The sequence below is a fragment of the Sorex fumeus genome, unplaced genomic scaffold (genome assembly GCF_029834395.1).
Source record: "Sorex fumeus unplaced genomic scaffold, SorFum_2.1 ptg000047l, whole genome shotgun sequence".
In the NCBI taxonomy this organism is placed as follows: Eukaryota; Metazoa; Chordata; class Mammalia; order Eulipotyphla; family Soricidae; genus Sorex; species Sorex fumeus.
In genome coordinates, this window is record NW_026606104.1 from 3,863,985 (window position 1) to 3,877,253 (window position 13,269).

At 45.9% G+C, this 13,269-nt stretch overlaps 1 protein-coding gene across 11 annotated transcripts in view; it reads right to left on the reverse strand.

Annotated features, from left to right (window-relative positions):
* TPM3 (tropomyosin 3) overlaps positions 1-13,269 on the reverse strand; it is a 35,529-nt gene that overhangs the window by 3,798 nt on the left and 18,462 nt on the right. For 4 of the 11 annotated variants that reach the window (XM_056122971.1, XM_056122976.1, XM_056122975.1 and 1 more), the window contains 5 exons: positions 11,876-11,993; positions 11,448-11,518; positions 10,054-10,129; positions 9,304-9,366; positions 9,065-9,134 (listed from right to left, as the gene is read on the reverse strand). In XM_056122971.1, coding sequence (XP_055978946.1) covers positions 9,065-9,134; positions 9,304-9,366; positions 10,054-10,129; positions 11,448-11,518; positions 11,876-11,993 — 398 coding nt within the window. Of the gene's footprint in view, positions 1-8,025; positions 8,109-9,064; positions 9,135-9,303; positions 9,367-10,053; positions 10,130-10,700; positions 10,777-11,447; positions 11,519-11,875; positions 11,994-13,269 lie in introns of those variants that run through there. The other 7 variants (XM_056122972.1, XM_056122978.1, XM_056122982.1 and 4 more) reach the window with 5 other exon arrangements.

Genomic DNA, 13,269 nt, shown 5'->3' on the forward strand with positions numbered 1-13,269 from the left:
ACAGCACCAGCAATGAAGGAGCCTCAGACTCAATCACCAGGACCACAGATGCACCTGCATCTTGAGGGGCCACACAGATGCAGCCAATGCCAGTCCAATCCCAGGTACCAAATATGGTCCCTGCCAGGGGTCTCCTGATCAGAGCCAGAAGTATCCCCCACACATGGCCAGATATGACCCAGAATCTGCTTCTCCCTTCCAAAAAAAGTTTTGTTGACAACTGGAATAGACTTCTCTGTTGGTTGTGAAGGCCACAGCTGCTGATGCTTAGGATCTGGTCAGGACCAGAAACAATGCTGTATATCATAGGCCCAGTTCGGAGTCCACTTTGAAAACACTTGTCATGAAACCAATGTTTTTCTAAGAACTGATAAGCTTGCTCAAAGGAAAATCTGAAAACTGGGCATGAGGGCAGGTTTTAACCGTCAAAAGAACTAAGAAGATTTTATAATCAGCAGGGACAGGAGTAAGTATTATTGGATACATCCCAGAATTATCCTAGCCAAACTGATTTAAGTCCACCATTCTGAAACACTGTAATTATCCGATTAAGTAGCACTGTCCTCCCCTTGTTCATAGATTTGCTCGAGGGAGTACCAGTAACGTCTCCATAATGAGACCTGTTACTATTCTGGTGTATCGAATATGCCATGGGGAGTTTGCCAGGCTCTGCCGTGTGGGTGGGATACTCTCAGTAGCTTCCGGGCTCTCCGACAGGGACGAGAAATAGAACCCAGGGTGGCCGTGCACAAGGCAAACGCCCTACCTGCTGTGCTATTGCTCCATCCCATCCGACTAAGTATCCAACAGAATGAGACCGGACCCTCTGTATTCACTGGGGCAGCCCTGACAAATGGCAGAGGTTCAAATTTGTCTTCAACCTTTTTTTTGTTTGGTTTGGTTTTGAGGCCACATTCAGCTGTGCTCAGGGCTTACTACCAGCTCAGGGATTAGTCCTGGCAGAGCAAGGGATAGAACCCAAGTTGGGTGCATCCAAGTCGAGTCCCCTATCTGTTGTACTATGATTCCAGTCCCTGGAACTCTCATTTCTTAATCTTTCAGTGGCATTATCTGACACAAAGACTCCATGTGCAACTGTAATACCCTTAACCAAGGGGAGGGACTTCTACTTCTGTTCTGGAAGAAAGGGGTACTTTCATATCTTACCCCTCAAAAGAGTGGTCATTAAATTTTCCAGAAAAGACGTGAGAACACTTTTTGGGGGGGGTGGGGAAGGGTGGCTGTCACACCTGGTGGTGCTCAGCGGACCATATGCAGTGCTGGTGATCTAAGCATGGTTGGCCACAAGTGACTGATTTCTGCACTATCCCCTCTGGCCCCACGCAAGAGCATTTTATTACCTCACTAAAATAAAATCTAAGGATTAGATGTGATCAAAAGATAAATGCCATTGTTCTGTCACCTTTTACTTAGGCTATGTGGTGTGCGCACGAGTGTGTGAGAGCATGCACAAGCTTTCTGCCACCAAGCTACAACCTGTGAGATAGAACTTCTAATTCTGCTGTGTCTACAGACAAGATTTTGTTTGTTTGTTTATTTGTTTTGGAGCCACACTCTGTGATGCTGAGGACTCTGAACTCAGGAATTACTCCTGGTAGTGCTCAGGGGGCCATATGGGGCGCCGGGGATCAAACTTGGATTGGCCGCATGCAAGGCAAACACCCTACCTTCTGTACGATCGCTTCAGCCCCAGACAAAATATTTTGGAATAGATCTCAGCTCATTCAAGTTTTGTGTTCCCTAAGAAACAGCAAAATCAGGGAGCCAGCGGAATAATACAGTGGCTAAGGCATTCGCACATAGCCTATTCAGGTTTGATCCATGATACCCCATATGGTGTAACCCGTTCAGTCACCACCCTCTGGTCCCTGTTATTGGTGGATGGGGTAGTAGGAGGGTGTTGGTGAGGACACAACCAGGGGTGGTCCAGAATCAATCCTATGGCACTCAGATATGTAATAGGCAGTGCCGGGGGTCAAACTGGAGTCAACTGCATGCAAGGAAAGTATCTTTTTTTGGGGGGGAGGGGCAGGGCAGCACACCCATATGTACTCAAGGCTCTGTGCTCTGGAATCATTTCTGGGTGGGCTCAGGGGGGCCATATGGAGTGCCGTGGAACTCACGTCAGTCACCTGAAGTAGGCTTCGCTGCATGCAAGGCAAGCACCTTAATTTAACCTCTACTATCTCTGGCCCCTCTCCCTAATCTTTCATCATTCGTTCATACTTATTTCTCTACTAATATCTTTTCTGGAGGCCAAAGTTAATTTCTTCTACTTTTTTAACCTGATGGGCTGGAGCAATAGCACAGCGGGTAGGGCGTTTGCCTTGCATGTGGCCGCTGACCCGGGTTCAATTCCTCCATACCTCTCAGAGAGCCCAGCAAGCTCCCCGTGACATACTTAATATGCCAAAAACAGTAACAACAAATCTCACAATGGAGACATTACTGGTGCCCGCTTGAGCAAATTGATGAACAACGGGAGGACAGTGCTACAGTGCTAATTTTTAACCTGATTTGTTTTAGGGTCTCTTCAAGCAATGTTCTGGGTCTAACTCCTAGCTCATGCTTACAGAAACCATGCAGTACTAGGAACTGAAACAGTACCAGGTTCAAATAACTGAACCAGAACCAGGGCTCCTGCGTGCAAAGAAAAAGCTCTAGCCCTTTGAGCTATCTCTTCACTCCACTGATACCTTCAACTTCAATATCAAATATCTAGTATTTTAGTAACCATTCAGCTTAGTTCTTTTCATCTATATATGTGTAAGTATAAATACCTTCACAATTTAAAAAAAAACTCGTAAGTGGGATAAAAGGAACATATTAAGGAAACAAAAATGGTCAAAATCATGGAACTGGAGATTCTGTCTATAGAACTGAGCTTACGTGGGAGGGGAGGTGACTGAAAAGGGTTCTGTGACAGTTGTGGAAGGGAGGGCCTCTCTGGTGATGGGTATAGCACTGGAATGAAGTATACATAAAAAGTATGATTAATGGTGTTATAAACCCTGCTAGGGCACTTTAAAAAATTTAATAGAGGAGGCTGGTGCGATAGCACTGTGGGTAGGGCATTTGCCTTGCACGCAGCTGACCCGGGTTCAATTCCAGCATCCCATATGGTACTCCGAGCACAGCCAGGAGTAATTCCTGAGTGCAGAGCCAGGAGTGACTCCTGTGCATCGCCGGGCGTGACCCTCCCAACCCCAAAAAAACATTTTGCTGTCCAATGCAGTGTACAATGCAGTGTACCTGTCCAATGCCAGGGAAGTTAAAAAAAATTTTTTTGAGGAGGTTCCTCCTAAGCAGTGCTTGGGGTACCATGCAGTTCTGGGAATACAACTTGAGGTCTCCATATGCCAGGCATGTGCTCCAATTTCTCTGAGCTATTGCCTGAGCCCTGTAAGCAAATTTAGATGGGTGGATAAACTGGATCAATTATATGATGATGATACATTTGTTAATTTATAAGGCTGTACACCCGAAACCTGTTATAAACCCATAGTTCATTAAAAAATTTAAAAAAAAAAGAGGGGCCAGGAAGATGACTCCTGGAGTGCATGCCTGGCATGTGGCAGTCTGATGGTTCCCAGTATGGCCAAGTGGCACATCACAGAGAACTGAACCGTCCTTAGGCTGCAGAGCAGGCCCAGTACACTGGGAGTGACCTCCAGGACCCTGAACACTGCTGGTGAGGCCCAAAGAACAATGAAACTAAGTTACAAAATTAAAATATTAGCTCCTCAATAACACTAGCATTTTATATACATCCAGTCACATCTGCCTAGCAGCACTAATCCTTATTGTTTTGGAGATTTTGTTGTGTTTTGGGGAGTTTTTTTCTGGGAGGTAGGAGGCATGGAAGCTACTTAGAGATCATTCCTGGCTTTGTATTCAGGGAGAGTCATATGGAATGCCAGAGATTGAATCCAGATTGGCCGCATGCAAGACAAGTGCCCTACCTGCTGTACTATTGCTCCTCTATGCTTATTGTTTTAATTTCCATTAATTTTCTTGCTTCTTAAAACATATCTCCTCTGATGTAATGCTCAAATGTTCCCTCGATTTACTACAGTATCCATGACAGGATCTCAACTTTAGGTAACTTCCTCCTCAATCTGTTAAAGTTGTGAACCATTAGAAATTACTGAGGGGAAAAATAGCATTTTCTGCCATTTAAGAAATGGCAGAAAGAGCAAGGTACTTGCTAATTAATCCACACTGCATAGGGTCTCCTAAGCCCCGTGAGGAGTGATCCCTCAGCAAAGAATCAGCAAGCAGTAAGCCCTGGGCATGGCTGCGTATGACCCCCAAACCAAGAGAATTTGGGGGGGGGGGGGGGAAGAAGCATTAAATCGCTTAATCCTTAACCCACCCATCCCTTTTTTGTGATAGCCCTGGAATAGTGGGCAGCATATGGTTCTGAGGATCGAACCCAAGGTGTATGTACTCAAACCACACTCCCAAAGCCGTTCCTCTAACTTTTAATTTTTTTAGAGGACCACACAGTACCAGGGACTGAACCTAGGTCTCCAAGCATGAGAAGTATATACTCCAGCCCTTTGAACTGTCTGTGAATGCTCCCCTCACCCCCACACTCACACACCATTTAGTCTTCACTTCGGTCCCTTCTATTTAGGCGGCCATACTCAGCGGTGTGAGGGGACCAACTGGTGCAAGGAATCAATTTTGAGTCTTACACATTCCAGCCTGCACGCACCAAACTGGTTCTTTTATGCTACTCAGGCCAGAATATACCCTTGTTCAAAATCCCTAACACAAAGTAAAATTAAAACTCCCAACCAGATTCCAGACTCTCTAAAACCTATTTTACAATCATTAAGTTCTTCTCATTTTTCACTCCTTGGTGGAAGTACTAAATATTTACTTTCCCCTAACAGAATCCCATTTGGGAAAAAATTCCATTCTTGAAACTCAACAAAAATGAAGAGGCAACGTGTTTGTTTTGGGGGATGTTAACCACACCCAGTAGTGCTAAACGGGATCCTGTGGAACCAAGGATGGAATCTGCAAAACAAGGGCCTTAAGCCCTATCCTGTTCTCTCCAGCAAGCACTGCTATCCTGCCACACCTCCTTCTGAATCTTTACTAATAATTCAGAAGAGAATCTCTTTCCACACCCTCAAATCACATAACATATAGTTACTTATTTCTGGCACTTATGCATCATCTTTGTCTTTAAGTATATGTTCTGTCTCCTCCTAGACACCGAGCAACCTGAGGTAGGTAACTCCATATCACAGAGGTTTCCTCCTCAAACCTCTGAGCCGAGATGATTCAAGTGTCAGCTAAATGCATGAATCTGAGCCCAGGAAGGTAACCCAACAGACTGAGCGCATGCACTGCCATGTGGTAGGCCTGGGTTCAGTCCCTGAGCACAGAGCACCACCGGATGTGGCCCCCCAAAATGAAACTAAAACAAAAAAAGCCAGTCCTCCCTGGAGCCCCGGGTTTGCTCTTCTAGCACCCATGTTCTCCCTAGAACGTGTATCTTGCTTGTCTCTGTTTCTTTCCTTGCCTTTTCCACTCAAGAAACTGTATTTTCTACTGAACACATACATTTTTTTCCCCTGCTTTTTGGGTAACACCCAGTGATGCTCAGGGGTTACTCCTGGCTCTATACTCAGGAATCACTTCTGGCGACGTCGAGGGACCAGATGGGATGCTGGGAATCGAACCCGGGTCGGCCACGTGCAAGGCAAATGCCCTACCCGCTGTACTATCACTCCAGCCCCACATTATTTTCTTTCCCTTCATATCTTTTTAAGTTTGGGGGTGGTTGTTGTTGTTGGGGCCCACCCAGTGGTACTCAGGGCTTTCTCCTGACTCTGCACTCCGGGATCACTCCTGGTGGGCTAGGAGGGCCATTTGGGGTGCTGGTGATCAAACCTGGGTCAGCGGCATGCAAGCAAAAGCCCTACCCACTGTACTATCACTCCAGCCAACCCTGTCACACTTTTTTTTTTTTTTTTTTTTTTTTGCTTTTTGGGTCACACCCGGCATTGCACAGGGTTTACTCCTGACTCATGCACTCAGGAATTACTCCTGGCAGTGCTCAGGGGACCATATGGGATGCTGGGAATTGAACCTGGGTTGGCCGCGTGCAAGGCAAATGCCCTACCCGCCGTGCTATTGCTCCAGCCCCCGTCACACATTTTAAAGTAAGTTTCAATAAAAAATTATCCAGTTTCATCCAAAGAAAAAGTTGTATTTTCTCTGTTGAGACACTGAAGGACTGAGTGCATGACACCTAGGTGCTTGGGTAAGTACAAAAGCTCCATGACCCCCACTGAATCACCTGTATAGTGCAGACTTTGCAAACTGACATTTAATTCTACAATATAAAGCAAATGATTTTTCTAGTGGAAACTAACCACATTTCTTTATGTAATAAATGTATGTAATAAATCATTCTGTATGTAATAAATCATTATTACCTTGTATACCTTATTTGCAACATGCATAAACTGGCTATTTTCATTTTTTCCAGTGACCTTTTATCCTGTCTCACATTCCACTGTCACACTGTAGTAGGCAAATTAAATGGTAGTGAGCCTCAAATATGGAAGAGAAGTTTGCAAAAGGAAACAAAAAACTTTGGAGAATTCTTTACACTGTGTATTTGTGACTCAGGATGACGCAGGCAGTCAATGTTTGTGCTAATACATTTGGGGACAGCACGCTCTCTGAGGCTGCATCACCCAAATCACTGGTAAAAGGGTCAAGACTGTGTATTGGGAGGGACTTCAATGGTTTGACTCCTCACTACTGTATCAAAAGAGGAAAATCTGAGGACATGATGGAAACATTCCAGGTGGGATTATTTTAAGAGACAGGGACCAAAACCATCCTTTTTTTTTTTAGCATGAGTTGTTAAGACTAGAATTCTTGAGTCCACACTCAAGATAGGTATGATTAAATGTCAAGAAAAAAAATAGACACACACACGTGGCTGTGATTATCTAAGTCAGAAGAGAGTGTCCACGAGGGCTGTCCCCCTTGTCATTCCCGCCATGCTCCGTTCTCACAGACAGCAGCAGCTTTGTCAATGACACAAATGAAGGGGGTGTGAGGCTTCTGGCCTTTTAACATTTTAATTTGGGTTGAGGGTGAAAGAGAAAACATAAATTGCTTCGTGCCTCTCCCCAATCCCTATAACCTTGGGGACCAGCCAGGCCAACCCAAGTGGAATCCAGAATGAGTGGGTCGTTGGGTTCCCCGAGGAAGGGGGAGCAGATCCACAACAGAGCAGAAACAGTGAGTTATCTGTGTGAAAAAGTACAGAAACTACAGGTGAGAACTTGCATCAGTCCCAATAGTAATCTGGGAGAAAGGAAGACGAAGAGGAAGAGGAAAAGGTGGCAGCAGGAAAGATGAAAGAGAGCCAGATACTACATCCTGGATTATTTGGCTTCTTTTCATGGTTAGTGGAAAAGACACAAAAAGGCAGATTAGTATCAAGGACCCGAACCACCGCAAACAGATGAAGTTCCCAACAACTCTTTGGTGCTTTTTACTATTTGGCATGCTCTGGGACTCAGCTCAATCTTGAGGCAAACATGCCATTTCCAATTTAGAGATGTTCTTCCTGCACTTTAATCAGGGTATAAATCAAATATATCCAGGAAGTGTGAATGCTATGATCAATACTTGGGCCTAAGTCCCTGGGCCCAGTTGGTCCTTAAGCTGTATGAAAAAAATTATTCTATCTTCAGCAGTATTTCTTCTGAAACTAAATTTGGAAGACAAAATGTGGTGTTGTTGAAAGAACTCTAAATTAAAAACAAAAAAATGGCATGTGGATTGAGATTCTAAACTGCCCTGGCTTTTGCCAACAAGTAACCAGCACCAATACTTTAAAAAATAAAGGTGGGGACTCTACTTTCCAGAAGGCAAAACCAAAGCGCACATTGCATGGCTGGCGGCCTGTACCCGACACCCACCCACAAGCCAAGATCCCAGCCCCACTCTGCTGTCAGATAGTTACATAGAGGTCATGTCATTGAGGGCGTGGTCCAGCTCCTCGCTAATGGCCTTGTACTTCAGTTTCTGGGCATAGAGCTCATCTGGGCAGGCACAGGAACCACGGGGAGGAACGAGGGGACAGAGTGAAAGGTATCAGAAGCAGATGAAGAGAGGGAATCATTAGAAATTAGGGAAAGTCTGACTGTGGTTCTAATACCACAGTTAAGAGAACATTCTTACTGATAGCCGAAACTAGTCATTTTCCAGATCCAATGTCCCCAGGGTTAATGGGGCTTCTTAACAGCTCTGACTAGAGAAGGGTTGAGAATGTGTTTGAGAACACAACTAGAAATCCCTATTACAAAGGCAAACCTACTCCTCCTCCCTCCCCAGTGAGCCCTTCCTCACAGCCATAATGTTCAATTTAACAGAAGTCCAAGGAGCAAGGAGCCTTCGCTGCACAGACACATGTTCTCTGCCTTACCAAGTATGATCAGTGATCCTGTCTCCTGTGCTCCAGTTTGAATTCCAAACTCTCCCGAAGACTACCCTGCTACCCTTTACATACCAAGGAGCCTCTGGGCGTTCTCAAAGACAAACATACTTTCCCTTAACAGGATGGACCCTGTTCTCCAAAGAAGGGGGAGAGGAATAGCCGGGAAGTACTTGGTACTGGTCAGCCGAGACACGGTTATGTGTCTCTTAAGTTTCCCACAACTTAAGTGGTGAACCAAAGAGATAACCACATGTAGCCAAGGGCTGTCACATGGTCCAGCCACCTTCTCAAAGTGCAGTTACCATTTCAGTGTAGAGATGAATAGGACCACTAGTCTGGAGGCAAATGCAGTCACTGCTAGCTTCCTCCAAAGGAAGAAAACAAATCCCAGAGCGGGTAAAGGCCGATGAAAGAAAATCTTAAAACCTTAAAAATTCAACAGGACAGGACACAGGGTGCTACCAAGTCACTACCAGTTCCTTCTGTGCACCGGGAGAGAGACTAATGTCAAAGTACTTCCTCCATCGTTTCCTATTATAATCGCTCTCCTGGGTTCCGTACCTTCCAAATCATCAATTGTCTTTTCCAGCTTGGCTACTGATCTCTCAGCAAACTCAGCACGGGTCTCTGCCTGCCGGGGGAGACAAGAAACCAATCAGAATCAGCGATGAACAAGACAAAGAAGGATCTATTCCATACCTTTCAAAACCAAAGCCAGCCAAAGACCAAACTACAGCCTGAGATTTAACTTTTAAATATTTCAGTCCTTCTCCCCTATAATCCATCCCTCCTCAACTCACCTCCTTGAGTTTATCAGTAAGAATCTTTATCTCTTCTTCATATTTATCTTCTTTTTGAGAATACTGTAAGAGAGGCAGAATAAAAAATTCAGCGTAGAAAGTACCTGCACAGGCAGTGCCCCCCTCCCTACCTTTACTCACACTTTTGGATTTTATTCTCACACTTTTGAAGTATCCTTTTGGATTTTATGTACTAAACGATCCATGAGGTAGAGCAAGACCCATTTCCGGACAATTCTTTAAAACCCCCAAATCCATATCCTTCAAGCCAGGAGCCCTCGATTAGAATATGTTAAGTTTTCGTTTTCTAAATGGACCTAAGCTCTGATCATGTTTAGGCAGAGCTGGGGAGACATTTGTTGAGTTCTCCCGCTTCATTAGTGGAGTCTCACTGACTGTGGCAGCCCCACATGGTAGTAAAGAGAAGCCATCTGTCTCAATTGCTCACTAGGTCTCAGATCTGACACAATTTGCTGCCCCATCTGTCTGTCAGAGAATTCAGGAGAACCCACACCTACTGCTATTCTTTCTATATAGCAGTATCAACTTTAACCTCAGACCAGGAAGCCACTGGAGCTACAGCACTCAAGTGCACAGGAATTAGCATTAGATCTGTAGTGTGGACCGAGGGCAGATGGGGTGCACGACACTTCTCCCCGGACTATAAGGAATGGGTGTCTGCAGCCATTTCACCCAGGCAGGGCTGAGCCCAGGCCCCAACACCTGTCACTCTCACAAACCAGCCCCTACCTTCTCCGCCTGGGCCTCAAGAGACTTGAGGTTGTTGGTGACATTCTTCAGCTCCTCCTCCAGCTCAGAACACTTACTGTGAATATTTTAAATACCACAGGAGAGGAAAGGGGAGAAGAAGAGAATAAAAAAAAAGGGGGGGGGGAGAGAGACATACAGACATGAATTGAACCTATATGTAGAGAGAGAGAGAGTTGAAAGGCTACTGGGGAAAAGAGAAGTTCCGGGTAATCTGAGCAAGCATCACCCTCCCACCTCTACCATCGACCATGTCAGGAGCTGGGCCCTCCTGGGTGAGGACTCAAAATGTTTGCATACTAAAAAAGAAATGCCTGCAAGAAATCACTTCTGGGAATGAGTCCTAACTCCGACCTCAGGTGGAGGTGGGAACAGATGCCCAGCCCCAGTAGGGCCCCAAGTCCCCCAAGGGAAAGAGAGACCCTGTTGGAGAAGCAGGGGAGCGACTGGGAAAGAAGAGATGAAAGGTGGCAAAAGAGTGGAGAAGAGTGGAGCATTCCATGAGGAGACGAGAAAGCACTCAGTACATCACCAGTGGAGGGGAGGCGGCTGCAATACAAAACCAAACCAAAACCAAACCAAACAGAACCACACCACACACAGAACCACTCTGGGTCTAAGGTTAGTACCTTTTCCTCAGCAGCACTCAGACACTTCAGGTTCTGGTCCATCAGTCTGATCTGCTCATCCATCTCTCGGCAACGGCTGTTAGTGATAGTCATGGGGGGGATCGCAACAAGCCAGGTTGTGGAGGGAGAAAAGTCAAAAAAAAAAAAAAAAAGGGGAACACAGCAAGAAAACAAGCAGCAAAATGGAAGGAGAAAAAAAAAATCAAAAAAACACGCCAAACACCACCATGGTCATGATATGTCATGTCTGAGAGAGGGGATGCCACCGAAGCACAAATATCTATGCATCAGCACTGACTTTGTTATACAAGGCCCAGAAGGTGCCAATATGTGGCATTTCACATCTGCCTCTTCCCTAACGTCCCCCAGCACACTGGCAAGTGGGAAAAAGAGACTTAAGGCACCTCAATACCTCAAGGGACCATAAGATCCCAGGACCCAGAAGGGCCATCCAGTTAACAGTTCACCCTCTTATTAATCTCTTTGCCTCCCAACTTGTACCCACCCCCCCCCCACCATCAACTCCCCGACAACAGTATAAAAGCCTCATGTGTCCCTGGTCCCCGGTCAAGACAGTAAGAAAGTCCCAAACCACTCTCAGGGCCCCAGGAAGAACCAGCGACGGCTCCCATGTTCTAGGCCCTGTGTAACAAGGTTGAAGGAAAGCTAGTGTCCAAGCCAAACATTCATGCCCAAGCCAAAGGGAAAGGGACAAAAGGCTTAAGATCTGGGGAGCAAGATACTCACGACTCGGCCAGCTCAGCCCGTTCCTCTGTGCGTTCCAAGTCACCCTCAATAATCACCAATTTACGAGCCACCTACAAGAGAAGGCAAGGCAGAGTTCAGTGAGCCACAGGGGTCACACTCTCCCCTTCTAATTCTCCTGGCCCATCCATTCATTTCTTGATCTGCTAGCCCGTTCCTCCTGGGCATGTCCCAGCCCTCATAGGGCCCCAAGTTCCCCAAGGGAAAGAGAGACTTGTTGGAGAAGCAGGGGAGTAACTGGGAAAGAAGAGACAAAAGGTGGCAAGAGAGAGTGGTGCAGGGAGAGTGGGAGACCGGGATCTCTCACAACCAAGGCCAACATTCTACCATGGAGCTTCAACACCAGACCCAGCGCTCTCTTGAAGAGTCTGGGACGGCTGATGACAGAAGACAGAGAAAGTGAAGCTCACCTCTTCATACTTCCGGTCTGCCTCTTCTGCAATATGCTTAGCTTCTTTGAGTTGAATTTCTTGAAGTTCCATTTTTTCTTCATCTTTTAAAGCTCGGTTTTCAATGACCTTCATCCCTCTGGGAGAAATGACAAGGACAAACATGGCACACATGCCCTTTCAAGGAACCATCTGTAGCCCGTTCCTCCTGTGCACGTCCCAAAGCACTACACCTTCATTTAATTAGTTTCAGACTTCACACACACACACACACACACACACACACACACACACACGAAATTAAACATAATCTGAGGCCATAAAGCAAAAAGCAGAAGTCTCCTCACTTCTCGAACCCCTCAGGCAATATGCAAAATCCTTCTGGAAATATTTTGTATAGAAAATAAAGGCAAAAAAAAAAAAGAAAGAAAGAAAGAAAGTCTCATGGTGATCTCTCCACTTCTATAGGAATTGTATACTACAGTTCTCTGCACTGCTTTAGAAATTGGGCACTGCTTGGTAATGGTATCTCAAAACTGCCACATTCCGTCCCAGCTGCATAGGGTTAATGTGCTCCAAGAAGAAACCTGAACCCATGCAGTGCCCCACACATCTGTATGAGATCAATTCTTAGGTAGAAAGCACAGACTGTCAACAAAAGAGTAGTGATTTCTCAACCCTGGATACACTTTAGAAACATTTATATCCAGGTCTCCCTCTTGTGAATAATCAAAGTGTGATGGAATCAAGGCATTCTAACATTTTAGAACTCCCCAAAGACCCCCATTTCTCACTTCTACGATTCTAATGGTGCATAATCAGGGTTCAAAGTGCTTGCTGAACTCCTAATCCCTGGAGAGAGAGAGAGAGAGAGAGAGAGAGAGAGAGAGAGAGAGAGAGTGTAAGGCTCTTGCCTTGCACGTGGCAGACCCAGGTTCTATCCCTGGTACCCTATATGGTCTCTGAAGCCCCATCAGAAGTTAATTCATAAGTGCAGAGCTGAAAGTAAGCCCTGTGTGCCGGGCACCCTGCACCCCCTCCCCATAAAATTATGAAAATTCTAATGGCTGGATTCATGCTCCAGAGTTTCTGACCGAGAGGCTGGAGACCTCAATGGGCTGAGCACAGGCTTTGCATGCAGAGGCCTCAAGTTCCATCCCTAGCACTAAAGCACTGCAGGGAGCAATGCCTGAATACAGAGCCAATAGCCCCTGAGCATCACTGGTGTGGCCCAAATAACAATTTAATAAAACATCACACAAAATGGGGTCAGAGACATAGTACAGCAGACAGGGCGCTTGGCTTGCACACAGCCAACCCACGTTTGGTCTCTGGTATCCCAAATGGAACTTTGAGCACCGCCAGGAGTAATTACTGAGTACAGAGCCAGGAGTAACGCCTAAGCACCACTGGGC